Source organism: Lagopus muta, chromosome 3 (genome assembly GCF_023343835.1).
Source record: "Lagopus muta isolate bLagMut1 chromosome 3, bLagMut1 primary, whole genome shotgun sequence".
Taxonomy (NCBI): Eukaryota; Metazoa; Chordata; class Aves; order Galliformes; family Phasianidae; genus Lagopus; species Lagopus muta.
In genome coordinates this window covers 60,600,382-60,615,177 of record NC_064435.1, presented here as the reverse complement: position 1 = coordinate 60,615,177, position 14,796 = coordinate 60,600,382, and the positions used below count along the sequence as shown (strand labels likewise).

At 37.6% G+C, this 14,796-nt stretch overlaps 1 protein-coding gene across 1 annotated transcript in view; it reads left to right on the top strand.

Annotated features, from left to right (window-relative positions):
* The window catches only part of GALNT12 (polypeptide N-acetylgalactosaminyltransferase 12), a 45,474-nt gene that overhangs the window by 12,616 nt on the left and 18,062 nt on the right, over positions 1-14,796 (top strand). Inside the window, exons 2-6 of the mRNA XM_048940848.1 lie at positions 935-1,104; positions 1,778-1,967; positions 5,168-5,353; positions 7,696-7,813; positions 13,001-13,177. Coding sequence (XP_048796805.1) covers positions 935-1,104; positions 1,778-1,967; positions 5,168-5,353; positions 7,696-7,813; positions 13,001-13,177 — 841 coding nt within the window. The remainder of the gene's footprint in view (positions 1-934; positions 1,105-1,777; positions 1,968-5,167; positions 5,354-7,695; positions 7,814-13,000; positions 13,178-14,796) is intronic.

The following is a 14,796-nucleotide window of genomic DNA, read 5'->3' as shown; positions in this document are numbered from 1 at the left end:
CATCTTCCAGGCAGTAAGCTGAAGGCATAGGAAGCCTCTCAGGTCTCTAAACTGCTTCTGTTGCAGGGTAGTAAAACTTTATACGGCGCCTGAGGGAAAGGGAAACAACCATGCTAAAAACAGTCATTATTTTAAAATTACTTCAGAGTAGGGGAATCCTTATACTCTTGGCTCATCCAAAATTCTCTTGGCATCCTTACGTTCATTTAGAGAAATGAATATATATATATATATAGATACATACATACATATATATGTATATATATATGTAGGAAATCCATTCTGGAACTTAATCCAAAGGTTTGCAAACGTGCTGGCTCTCCACAGAGCCAAAACTGTGCATTTTTATGACTGTGTTTTTGTGATTTCACTATTATATCTTGGCAGTTCTGTGGTCTTCCCAAGTTATGCTTTAGTGTACATATTTCATAGTTACATGACTAGTGTGGTTTTTTTTGTTTGTTTGTTTGTTTTTTTTTAATATGTTTCTGTTTCTTCACAGTTACATTTTTACTGTCTGGCACTTATTTTATTTTCCAAAACACAGGTTCTCAATAATTTATGCTGTTTTTACCGTACTTCATGTTTGTATTTTTCCTTTTTTTTTTTTTTTTTTTTTCCTTATTTCTTTCTTTCTGTAATTCGCAAGGCATATTTTACCCACTGCTTGCTCCTGAACTTGGAATAATTTTGTGCATAGACAGCTACTGCATACACCAGCCCAGAATGCCTCCTATTATTTTTCTATTTAGATAATTTTGGGAGTTGCAGAATTCTACAGGTATTTGCATGACTACTCCTTGTACTCACAGTTTTGTTAAGTTCCTGTAGGTATTCTTCTTTTTAAAGGTATAAACTATTCATTTGATAACAGTTTTCTAAAAACTGACAAGTGTTTTTGCACTTGTACTAAATGTTGTCCCCTTGCTTACAGGTGCAAAGAGAAGAAGTATGACTACTATAGCCTGCCCAAAACTTCAGTTGTGATAGCTTTCTATAATGAGGCTTGGTCAACACTTCTGCGAACTGTTCATAGTGTTCTTGAGACATCTCCAGATATACTTCTAGAAGAAGTTATCCTTGTGGATGATTACAGTGACAAAGGTACAAAGAATAATTTTAAATAATGCTGATTTTGTTTTGTCCTTCTATTTTTTTTTGTCATCTAGTCCATGGGCGAAAAAGATCTGGTAAAGCACCATGACACTCTGCAGCAGAGGTATCTAGCTGAGAAATGTTTTGTCTTTTGGAAGCCAATGAAAATTTCAAGTTCTGTACCACATTTAGTTTTGAATGGGGTGTGTTTGCTTTGTTGTAATGTGAATGCTTCCATATGTGTATAACTACAGCCTTGTTGGAGGCATTCCACCTGTGCTCATTTGAGCACGTTTCAATTGCTCCAAGATTGTTCTGGTGTCAGTTATAATAAGGAGCATCCGAGTTGTCTGTTTCTATGTGAATTATGGAACACGTAACAATGCTGTCATTTTCTATCACAGGTGGATTGTGTTAAGAATAAAGCCATAATAATAAAACCTTGTGTTAAGGTAAAACCTTCACATTTGAGACAAAATTAATAACTTAGAAGTGAGAAACAGAGCAACTATGAAGCATTCAGTTTCTTAAAAGGAACCAATTTTTGTCCATTCTTATCCTTTCTTTGTGTAGATAGAAAAGCATCAACCATGTCATATAATGCTCAAAAAAGAGCGCTCTTTAACATGCTATAAACCAATCACTGCAGAACTGTATATATGTTTTTATGTCGTCACTATAGACCATTTAAAGGAGCCTTTGGAAAACTATGTGGCTGGCTTACGCAAGGTGCGTCTTATCCGTGCGAACAAGAGGGAAGGACTGGTTCGAGCTCGACTGCTGGGGGCTTCTGTAGCCAAAGGGGATATTCTGACCTTCCTGGATTGCCACTGTGAATGCCATGAGGGCTGGCTGGAACCACTTCTGGAAAGGTATAGTTACACTCTATCCAGACTTTGTGCTGTGGCAGAAGGAAAAGAGTCATTTTAGCACGTTTCTGTGCTTCGCAGAGGAAAAATCACTCTTCACAGACTTTTGTCAGAGGTTATCACAGTCTGGTCCCTCAGGCAATTTTTCTCTTGAAAGAGAGCTAGAAAATAGAAGTCTGGAGCATGAAGAGTTTGTTTGTTTTCTGGGTGGACCAGGCTGCTTTTTTTTTTTTCTTCAGAGGAGTGAAACTTTGTTTTCAAGGAGGAGAGTCCACCCCTAGCTGTGAAACTGCCTTGAGAAATGGGGATATCAGCTTGAGTGGTGGATAAGAAGATCATCTCAAAAGATGATCTGAGTCATCTTTTTTTTTTTCAGGACGAGGTGCACAGAAGCAGATTGGAGGAGAAGTCAGTAAACTCCATCTTCCTTGTCTGAAGATGAACTAGGCCATCTTTTCAATCTGGTTGTGATACAAAGCATCAGAGGGGTAGGTAGAGTAGAGAGGAATTAATGTTATGTCAGCACACCATCTGTGCTGAGATACTGTAATTTGAACTTCTGTTGTTTTTCCTCTATATTGCAGATCTGCATAGTTTAGAAAACTTTCATTAATAATAAATATGTTTGGGGAAAAAATGGCAAAAAAGAAACCAGATACCACAAAACCAAGAACACAGAATACTGGTTCTATGGTAAAAGTATTTACGTTATACCTTACCCATACATAGTCAGTAGCCAAATAACTCCTTGAAGAACACTTTTCCTACTGTATATCCAGCCAATGGAGCACCCCACTGCCCCATCACAATTGAACAGTTTCAGTACCTCAATCAGATCGCTTAGATACAGCGTAAAGGAAATGAACTCTCTCAAAAACATTTTAAAATGAACAAATAAAAAATCATTTGCTCAAGGTGAGTGGCATGATTTGCATTCTGTAAAGGTGCCTTCTCAGATATCGTAGACCTCAGAGAAAGGCTAGAAAATCTAGCACTACCCAAAAGTGGGGTGAGATTGTCAAGAGGAAAACCCCATTTTGCATTTGAGATTGTATCTGGAATAACTATTTTATTCTTAAAATTGTCATATTTATTCTTGTTTTTGTCTAAATTTCATGACAGGTACGTTCCAGATAAATTTCGGTTAACTGTACAGTACAGATAATGTGAAGAAAGACACAAGTATAAAAATCAAAGAATAAGTATGATTTTAATGACTGCCCTTTTAAAAAACAGCATATAGCAGTGGAGTCATTTCTGTAATGTCTTCACATTCTTTTTGCAAACCACTAGATGGTAGTCTTGAGAAGCAGTTTAGGTAATTGTGAGTGTAATACATTGCCTCCTGTAAAAAGTTAGTTCTCGATGTGTCTTGGAACCTGTGCCCTTTTTGCTCTAGCTGCAGATGTCCATCTCTGAGCAGTTGTTTACATGGCACTAGCTCAAATGTATGGAAGCAATACGTCAGTGTTAGAATTTTGCAGTGCAACCATCTCTCTCTTTCTACATTGTACCATCTAGTTAAATCTTATTTTACAGAAAAAAACGATGGCTTTTCACTTATCTGCTCCCTTTCATAACTGCAATCGTGTGCCAAATACATATTTTTTCACTCCTCTTAAAGACCAACTAAGCTCTTTTACTTTCGAATGGGAGTTTTTTTCTCTGTATTTATATCCTTCTCATTGCTTTGTGCATAACATTTATGCAAGTGAAAGTGGAGATATACATATATTGTTAAGCCCTTTTGTGCTGTCTGCCAAGTAGCACTTCAGTGGGGGATTTTAAAGAAGAAAATAGCTGTGTTGTATTTCCCCGGTGGCAACAAGAAGGGACCATTTCACGTTTAAGGCAGTCTTTTTCAGCTCAGACAATACTCCTCTGGAGCCACTTTTGTCCTCTGCAGTATTTAACCACCACAAGCTGCTCTAATTTCAGAGCGCTGAGTGTAACAGAGTCAGATCCCCTTCTTCAGCCTGCAGATTTTAAGCTTCATATTCCCATGAGAAACGAACTGCCCTTGAATGATGGATACATCAGGTCTTGTCTGACCATCTAACATGTTCATTTTTTCATCTTATGTGGAATGCGTAAATCAGAAGATGCAGGGCTAAAACAAGACTCAAAAGTCAAACAAGACACTTCCTGATTGAACTAACCAGAGATTTTTCAGAGTAGCGCAGAGAAGACTACTAAAGAGTGATTTAAGAGAAAAGCCTTTGCTTGAGTGTGCATGCTTGTAGTGATCTATTGTAGTACTAAAAGAGTCCTTTCCAGAATTTGAGACAAAAGCAAAGAATCTTCTTACATTTTTTAAGAGCAAGTACTTTTGGAAAGGAATTCAGAAAACCCTGAATGATATTGAGAAATGGGAGGAAGTTTATCTTCTTGCCAAAGCCTGCTTGCAAGGAATGTCCTCGCTCTGATGTGTTCCTAGTAGTGATAGAGATCTTAACTATCTTTAGATCAGACTTGCTGATAGTGATGTCATTCTGCAGAACTATCTTTTTCGTCCTTTTAACTGTCTTGTAGTGTTAGGGTTTTTTGAGGCCATCTTCATGATATTTTCACTATTAGGGATCTAATATCATATGATGGGTTGTTTTTTGTTTTGAATTCATGGCATCTTTTAAATTACTGTGCTAGTGTTTAGTGTAACTTTTTGCAGATTATCATATTTATAAGAAAGCTCTGTGGCCCTCAAAATCAGTCTATCTTATTTATCCCCGGAGGATGATAATGGTCATGACAAAATATTACACAGTTTCGCTCTTGATATGATCCAGGAATCTTACTTCATTCTTCTTCTCTCTATAAGTACCTCAGAAACAGCTACATATAAAAAGCAGACATTTTTGTTGTGATTGTGATGTTGAATATGGCAGCTGAGCCAGGTGCTGAATATGTAATCACAAGCCATCTGGCATATCACACTTCCACTCTCCAGGAAGTATGGTCCTTGCCAGATGCCTGAGTCCATCCTAATGCATCCTCAACAGCAACAACAACAAAAAGATTATTCTTGAAGTCATTTTTTCCTTATATTGCAGCATGAGTTGAGAAATCTTGGTTGAGAAAACCATTGTTTTCTTTTCTTGACTACTCTAGTTTTTGAGAGTCTTGTAGTAAAAGGAATTATTAGAAGCTTCTCTCAGTACTATGTTCTCTCCTAATGTGTTTATTTCTTCTTTTAAAAACATTAGGATCGCAGAAGAAGAATCAGCTGTTGTATGCCCTGTTATTGATGTTATTGACTGGAATACGTTTGAATACTTGGGAAATGCTGGTGAGCCACAGATTGGTGGATTTGACTGGAGATTGGTCTTCACATGGCACACTACCCCCGAGAGAGAACAGAAACGAAGAAAGTCCAAGATTGATGTGATCAGGTTAATTTTTCTGCATCCTTTTCTTAAACTGTGAATGTTGTGAGTACTTTTCACTTCAGTTGGAAATGTCAGAACCTGAAAAAACATATTGTGAGTGCTTACCACTTAGTTTGAAATTACACATTTTGTATGGTTCCCTTTTTTTGGAGTAGCTTCTGTCCAGGAAAAATACTGCTCTAGAAGCTGAAATTCTTGTAATCTATTGTGTGAAATCCTTATTGCGCAAGTAGTCACTTATTCCTGTAGATTCACTCCCAACAGACATTTAACAGCACAAGGAAAGGTTGTATGTTCTTAATTAGTACTGGAGGATATCCTGTATGCAAAACAAAGAGATCTACGTTGTGAAAAAACATGTCTTGGTCAGCAATGAAAAGAAGAAAAAAATCGTCAACCAACAAGAGGGCAGAAGTCATTCTGAAGACTTTCTCTCTGCTGTAGCAATAGGGGTGGCTTCTTGCTCTGTTTTCCAAGGTGAACCAGTTTTCAGATTCCTCATTTGGGTTGAAATGGTTTAGCTTTGCCTACCATAATTTCTGAGGGACTAACTTGCAGGAGAGAGTGTCTTCCTCATGGTGGGTTTTAATTCTGTTTGCAAGAGTTGAAATCCATAGGTGTTATTTATCACTCTGTATTGAATTTTAGGTTAGCTAAGGAAGGTTCAAAGAGTGCTTCTAGTAAATGGGTATTTACTGTAGACAAAATCCCTATAGCTGAAGGTCTGACAGGGAGGTTGTTGTATTTCAGCAGTGCATTGTGAGAAATGAAGCACCTCTTCAGCATTTTTAACATCACGTCCTTGCCTTTGTTTAAAAATTGTCATCTTACAGCCTACAACAGATATAGAATGATTGATTTTTTTTCCCCAGTCTTTTCTAGGCCACTTATGATAATAATACCCAGTGCTTCACTAATAATAATGAATTTATCCTCAACTGTGAGAAAACAGGATTTTTTTTAAATGGGAAAAGTGCGACAGTAAATCAGACCCTTTAAGCATGCATTAATACACATATTCAAAAAAAACTTTCAAGTAAAAGCCTCTAGCTTAAATACAGTGTTTTTCTTCCCAGCAAGAAGGAATTGTCTTTGGAATGCCAAGGGGGAAATGATGATAAAGCTTCAAGGTGGATCAGTTGCTGAGCTGAGTGGCACAGTTATCTGGAGAAAGCAGCAGTGCTTGGAGAGTGGTATCACTGACTGTTTGGAAAGACTAGAGGAGGGGTGAGGCAGAAGAGCCTGACAGCTTATGGAGTCTTTTTCTCTTCTCTGTCTCATCTCATCTCTTTCCATTCTTTGAAACAACGTATGACAGTATAAGACTGTGTTGCGTCAAAAAGATGGCTGGTAAAATTAGTTTTGACATGTTAAGAATAAGTGATGGCAGACCTAGCATTTTTTAATTCTTATATCAATTGCAATTTAGTAAAATTCATAAAGTGTCAGGTGAATTAAGTTCCAACCAGCATAATGAGGTTGGCACTTTAAAGAGGGTCATTTTCTGAGGCTGTAAACAATTAGGAGCAATATTAAACAAATTCAATTTTTCTGTACAGATGCATGCACCACTCTACGGAAAGTACATCCCTTAAATGTGCTGTTGATCTGTGTCTTGTGCCCTTTAAGCATTGCCCTGCCAGAATGGCTCCAATTTGGACTCTTTTTTTTTTTTTTTTTTTTTTTGTTTGTTTGTTTGTTTGTTTTTGTTTTTGTTTTTGTTTTTTTTTTGTTTTTGTTTTTGTTTTTTGTCAAAGGTAGTAAGCAATTAAAAGAAATACGGATGAGCAGGTCATCTTTGAAGGAAAAAATCTCTCTGTGGCTACATTTACTTAATTTTGATCAGCTAATTTCTGAGTTTTTCCACTTGTTATTAATGGAATCAGGAATATTGTTATTAATTACTAAAGCACAGGTTTGTGTTTACTTTCAACTTAAGTAAAATTTACAAATGTACTGCACTTAGAATTTCAGAACTCACTAAAATAATTCTACCGCAAAAAACATATGTTCTGTAATCTAAAGTAACAGGTAAGTCATTTAACACCAGTCTCAAAGACATTACAGTTGCAAAAATCTATCCCTGAATAATGTTTGTCTTCTCATATTTCACTGATATTTTTATTTTAATATATTTTGAAACTCATTTCTGATACGTTTTTTTTAGCAGAACATTAAATTCAAATGGCCTCACAGTAGAATATTTAGTTGATCAGTAGCTGCCTCTTACTCTGTATCCTGAAGTCTGAGAAAATAGACAGTGAAAATGTATTTCTAGCTCATTTTGTTGTTTTTAAAATTCCTTTTCTTTTAACTAAATTTAGAGTTATTATTCTCTTTTACAGGTCTCCCACCATGGCAGGCGGATTGTTTTCTGTGAGTAAGAAGTATTTTGATTATCTTGGCTCATATGACACAGGAATGGAAGTCTGGGGTGGAGAAAACCTTGAGTTTTCATTTAGGGTAAGTGACTTTTTTTTCATGAAAGTAAAAACAAGTTTCTTATTTGTTTCATCCTGTCCTTTTTATTCAGTGAGATGGCTGTGACATTAGCAAATGTAAAGAAGAGAATCTTTCAGTGTACATTTACATTAATCTTTTTTCATCGTTCTCACATTTCATTATAGCTATATTTTCCTTCAGAATAACCATTTCAAAAGACATCTTTTTAAAGTATTTATTTATTTGGAACGTCAGCGTAAAATGTAAGCAGTGGTGTGACATTAGAGTATGAAGTTTATGTTCTGTGGCTTAAAGCAGATAGTTGGAAAGACACATTAGTAGTTCCTACATGTGGTGCTGGAGTTGACTGTAGCAGCTGGTAGAGTGAACAGCTGGCAACTGATGGAAGTTATCAGTGGGACAGGGTGAGCAAGCCTCTGCTTCTGTAAGGCTTAATTCTGTTTCACATCAGGAAAAGTTCAGATAAAGGTTATAAAAGACAACGAGGAAATCTCCAGGAACGGTAGAATGGTACCGCACCAGAGAATGGACCTGGAATCAGGCAAGAAGCAGATAGATTGCTGTGCTAGAATAGAAAGGATTTGCAGCGAAGGAAAATAAGATATGGAACAATGAAGACAGATGAGTAAAGTGATCGTGCTCTCCTCATGTCCGCTGTTACATGCACTGTTGCTGATTCCCACTGAGCACATAGTTCAACTCAGCTTGCTGAAGCAATCCAGCGGTGGTTTAGAAGGTATCCCACAGAGCCATTTTTGACTTGTGAGGAGCTCATAACTTACTTGTTACTTACATGCTTTCCCTTTTTGTTGTTGTGTTGTTTTTTTTTTTTTTTGTGGACTTTTTGTTTTGTTTTGGTTTTTTTTGTCACTAGATATATGTATTTTATGGTCATGTTTGCATTTTCGTCTGTTTGCAGATTGAGGAGGGCAAGGATTGGTGGTTTTGTGTTGTTTTTTTATTTTTTTTTTTGTTGCTAAGAGTAGCTTTCAGGAATAAATAGTACAGAACCTTCTCGTGAGAAAGGACTGCCTTCTCATCAGGAGACTGCCTTGCTTTAGACTTTTACCTGTTAACAGAAGAGGTGTGCAGTCTTTGTGGCCACTGTGTCTGTCTCCTGTGGCCTGTAGTGCAGAAATACAACTAAAGAGAGCTAAAGAAAAAGAGAAGAAAAGGACCTGGGAGGATAATAAGCACTGATTCAGAAGTGACCCAGTTTTTCTCTGGAGAGAGAATTCTCATCTAGGATCAACGATCTGAAGCCCTCCTTGCCTCCTTTCTTATATGGAGGTTAGTTTTTCTGACACTGAAGTCCAAACATGCAGAGACTTATTTTCTTTGGGGGTAATCCCTCAGTCACACTAGTCAGGTTGCCATTGGCTCACAGGAGTTAGGAGTTGTGTTTTTTGTCTCTGAGATGGCTTGTGGCATTCGGGACTGGAAAGCCTGCATGGAAAAAGAAAAGTGTAGAAGATGACCCTCTTAATAGACCCTCTGTGATGCAAGAGCATGAGTGAGCAGTGGGTTTGTCTGTTCAACTTAGAGAAGGACTTTCTTCTCTTGGGCTGTTCCAGCTCCCTGCAGACTACAGGTGACTGAGCAGCTCTCTTCTGGGAGACAAACAGTGCAGCAGGATGGACTGAGCAGTAGCAGCTGCTCCACAGGCCAATGAATGTGTCTGGGCACACTCATTTCACCAGTGCGGATTGCCAAAGGATCTGGGCATTTGGAGCAAAACTGCAGACAATGTGCTTTGCCTCTGTGTTTGTGCCTCCTGCAGTGAGGCATTTTGTGGAAGGGAGCAGAGCACTAGGAAAGCATTTTAGTGTGTTCTTCCTGCTGCCCACATTTCTGAAGAAGGTCAAGAGGGATAAATCAGTGCTAATTCTCATCTCTGTGGTTTCTGAACCTGCCAGACATAAAAATTGGGGTCAGGAATACTGAAGCCCACTGTAAATTAATTCATTTTTCTTGTCTCTGAAAACACAGTCACAGCTTGAGACAACATTCTCAAGCCTCCTTTGCCTCCTATTTGTTTATTCTAAACTGAAGAAATTCACTGTGGCTTTGAGAGGTGCAAGGAGGACAAAGCTTTGGCTGAAAACATTATGACTAAGAGAGATTGAGGCTGTGTGCTGAATGCAGAATTGAGTCAATGTGCCTTGATTTGGGATTGCTTAATGCCATTTGGCTAGATAAAATTTCACTTCATGGTCATAATGGGCATTGAAAGTCACCTTCTCAAGGGATGCAAAGCAATGCCCTCTCATCTTCTGTCTCCTGTACATCGAGCTGGTTGCAGTGTTTTTCTGCTGTTGGCATGCATTGTAAGTTTGCTTCTGGGGACTGCTGTTTGATACATCTACAGCCTATCCTTTATCTCACCATTTCAGCAAGAGGGAAAAATACACATATTCAAAAAGGCAAAATTACTTACTGCTAATTCTTCTCTTCTTGAAATTTCCTTGTCTGTTAGTCCTGGCTGCTATATCTCTGATTTTCTGGGTTCTTCTCTAACCTTTCTGCACTGTTTCTTCCTGTCCTGATGTGGAAATTTCTCCTGCAGCATGTGTAGCCTGGGTGGCTTTAGGAACAGGTTGTGTCCCCTTATCTTTGCTTAGAGAGTAGCATCTTCTTTTCCTTTTTACCTCCCAACGAGTCCTAAAACACCACCATGGAGACTGCAGTTCATACAGGAAACTAATTTCTTGACTGCCAACTTGCTTTTCCTATTTAGCGTTTTTTGACCCAGCAATTGGGTCACTTGTCCAGAGCCTGGCAGGGACAGGGACAGCTGTATGGCTATTGTAGCTTTCCTAATGCAAGCATTCATTCCTGTTAAGCAAAGAAAAAATGTTTATAGCCTGCGTGCATCAAGATGAAAGTGAAAGTAAAACCAATGTCACCTTGTTCTCTTCGTGTGATAGGAAAAAAGAAAAGCTTCTCTTATGATGAGAGTTGCCAGACCTAGTAAAGAATCATATTTGCATGCACATGAGCAGGCACAATATAAATAAAATCTGATGTGCTTCTATGTTACAGGAGGTGGAAATGGTTTCAGGGGAGAAACTTCCCCAGAGTCATTTATTTAACATATAATGATCAAATTTGGTGTCTCTGTTGAATTATTTGCTTTATTTTATAGCTCTTCATTTTATATAGAAGTTGAAATATGTTTTCCTTTAAAATAAATAAATAAGTCTTTTGAAGAATTGGGTGGTTAAAACACAGTAGTTAAAACATATCTAGTTCTTGTAATGGGAAGACAAGAAATTTTAAACCTTTCTAATGAGGGAAGCAGAATTTAATGGGCACTGCCTAGCAACCTACAGTTATTTTTCTTAGAGAAATTCAGAGCTGTAGCTACTGAAAATTCAGATGCTGTGGAATTTTCTTTTTGGCAGCAATTTAATAAATGTAGTCAGTTTCTTTTATTCCATTTAAATCAGACTTTATCAAAGAACTTTACAAGAAAGTGCATCTTTCTTAACACTGCATTTTTACTTCAGTAGTCTTTATGGTCCATTGCTTGTATTTTCTTGTTGAACACAAACTGATCAAAATACTAATCATCAAAAAAAAAAAAAAAAAAGCATCTAAGGAATATAACAAGAATGGAAATTGATGGGCTTCAGTAAATGTAATGGACCTTAATATTTGTTGACAATACTTGCCTGATAAATTTCAACCTCAAAAAATACAGTCTTGGATATGGAAGCTATAACTTAAGATAGCTTTTGTTTTGAAACAGAAATCTCCCTAAGGGAAACCCTATAAAGAGAGCGGATGGTTGATTTCATAGTGCCTTTTGAAATGGCTGTAGCATGACTTAAGTTTGAAAAAATGCAGGTTGTTTAAGAAGTCAGTGTAGAATGGTAGATTTCTTGCACAACTCCTTTAATCTTCTTTCTGTTCAAAAGAAACCCAGCAAACCTCTCTATTCCTTAAACATATCTTAGCCAATTTCCCTCGTCATAGAATCATAAAATGGCTTGGGTTGCGAAGGACTTCAAGGATCATCAGGTTCCATCCTCCTTAGGAAAAATGAGCAGCCACCTACATATGGATGGTTAAGTAAGTGAGGACAATTAATTGCCTGGATTTCCAGCTTGAAAAAAGCTTCTTCAGAAAATCTGTCAGAGCAACTGGTGATAGCCTCAAGATTGTTCAGTTGCAGCGTGTCTTCCCTTTCCTCTCACCTGACTAAATTTCAGTAGCCTTGTTTCTGGCGCCCTTCTGAACCAGGGAGCCTGCGGTATCATGCTCATGCACAGTAGGTGTGTGTGGGCTGCACCTGCTTTCATTAAAGCAAGCTTGGGATTGCAATGAGTGGTGGGGATGGACTGTAAAAGGTCTGTTAAGCCATAGTGGCCAGGGTTTTGGGGTAGAGGAGTGTAATTACAGAACTGTGTGTGCTGTGGCTCATCCCCTGCTGGATGCTCACTTGGGGGCTTCACTCCACAGACATCCATTTTCTGGGCTAGGCAGCCAAAGGCCTGAGGATGAGAGCACAGCTCCGTGTGCAAGCTCAAGTACTTTCCTCAACAGCAAGCTGATTTAAATAGAAGAATTTTTTTCCTACTGTTATTGGTTGGACACCGAGAGTCAGTAACAGAATTTCTTTGTTTACTTTTTTATGTGTTGAATTTTGGGTTCTTTTTTCTGATCTCTTGTTTAAGATTACTCACATTTCGTAACTGAGCACCTATACCTGTATTCTGAAATGGTGAGCGTAGAAATAGAAGCACAAGTAGTGGTTTTACAAGCTTTATCAAGTCAGCTTGCCAGAGAATACAGGCAAAGCAAGATTCAGTTCCTGATAAATATCAAGTTTCTTTCTGAGAAGGCTATTTGTATGATAAATTTTGCCTAGAAAGATGTCTCTTGCTTATGTAATTTGACTTGTAGACAACAGTTAGACCCTCAGAAGTACTGCAGACCATTTCTTATTGTGCTTTCAGAAAAAGTACACTTGATAAAACCATCTATGTTCTTATTACTTCTAGTGATTTGCTCTGAGTTCATGATGAAGTTAACCTATTTAATTCATCATATGAGAGGCAAAATTATTGTATGCATGACTTATACTGTGTTATTCTTGAGGAAAGTATTATCCTTGCAAAGATGTGTATCCTTCTGCTTGCAAAGACTGAAATTTACAATGCACAACGGAAATTCTTTGTTCAGATATGGCAGTGTGGAGGAAGTCTTGAAGTCCACCCTTGCTCACATGTAGGCCATGTTTTCCCCAAACAAGCTCCCTACTCACGATCTAAAGCTCTTGCAAACAGCGTACGTGCAGCTGAAGTGTGGATGGATGAATATAAAGAACTTTATTATCATCGAAACCCACACGCTCGCCTGGTGAGTTGAGTCTCTTGTTCTTAGAGTTGAATTTGTGTTCAATGAATTCGCTGTTAATTTAACTAATGTTTAATGTCAAAGGTTTCTTTCTTACTTCTTCTGAAACATTTTCCCAAACAGAAAATAAGTGTGTATGTAGTCTTTAAATTCTTTGGAGAAACAGAAATTCTGTAAGTTGAGAAGGCTAAACTTGTGAATAGATAAATGAATTAAAGAATGAAGTGTGATGGCTCAAACAAGGAGGAACTGTTTAGCTGGAAGTGTATGCTTCCATGAAACAGATGATATCAATTCAAAAATTACACAGCAGAAACACAGTAAATGAATTTTAGTCAACACATTTAAATGATTTCAATGGACAGTAGATTTTTATCTGATCACTTTTATGTGATCACATAAGATCAGTCATCTTTTGATAATTGTAAAACTTTGCATTTATGTAAGACAAATTTACATTTTCCACATTCAATTTACTGCTGCAGGGTGTTCAATTTAAACAAACAAAAAATTAAAAATTGGTATTGGAAAGACCAAAATGATGAGAATCTGGGATGAAAATGTTCCTATTAGAATGTTATAAGTGTCAGTTTTTGTTTGTTTTCACAGTTTTAATGCAGAAGAAAATATAAGATCATTTGTTAGCAAAATAGTTCAGAAGATACCTAGTGTGAAATTTGAGTAGGTCAGAACAGTAAGGAAGTGTGGCAAATTGGTAGTTTGGTTAAATTTACATGGATGGGCCCGTAGACTGGAGTGCAGTAGCATGCTGTGCAGCGCAGGCTGCTGGACATCCACCTCTGACTACACCTGACCAGGACTTAGAGACTAGACAGTAAGTTCCTAGTGTGTGCAAATGTCCCATATCCCATTAGAAATGCTTGTGAAAAAAAATACTCTTCAAATCACCATGTTTTTCAAAGAACTGAATATTGCTAGCGTTAGTATTGTGTTACTTTGGTTTAAACTAGGCAATTAGGTTATTATAGTCCATATTTTAGTAATAATTGTGTTACCTTAACATCGTAAAATCCATTTAGGTTTTATTGTTGGAGTCTGACATTGAGAGAAGTATGGTTATGAGTATCCGGAGACATTGTGAGTTCACAGGCAACACTGGCATGATTCTGCTTGTGTTTTATGCAAAGAGGACACAGCCATACATGCTGGCAGATTTTCTTGTAAAGTCCAAGGTGGCTGATGCCTGTAATGCTAGTAACATAAGCTTTGCATATTGGCTTGCTTGTAGCACTGTGGATTTAAGCTAAGACTCTTGCGTGTTTTTTTTCTGTTTGTTTTGTTTTGTTTTGCATGTATCAAGGCTGCTGCCAATGCCTTGTGGTTTCCATAATATTCTGTGCATCACTGGCTTCGGCAGCTGAGTTTAGAAACTTTTACTTCATCTAACCCAACTGTTCAGCTCCACAGCATAATGGAAAAATGATTGATGCTAAGGCTGCAGAATTTGGTCCGTAAGGTTTCGCTTTGAGATTAATGTTCAGACCTTGGAGCTAATGTGTCATGCTGTTTGTTTATTCAAGCAGGCATTTTTGCCTCTTGCTTTACATCCATTTTGTGTTTTCAGTTTTATTTCCAGTTTTGAGAAAAGCAAATATATTTTT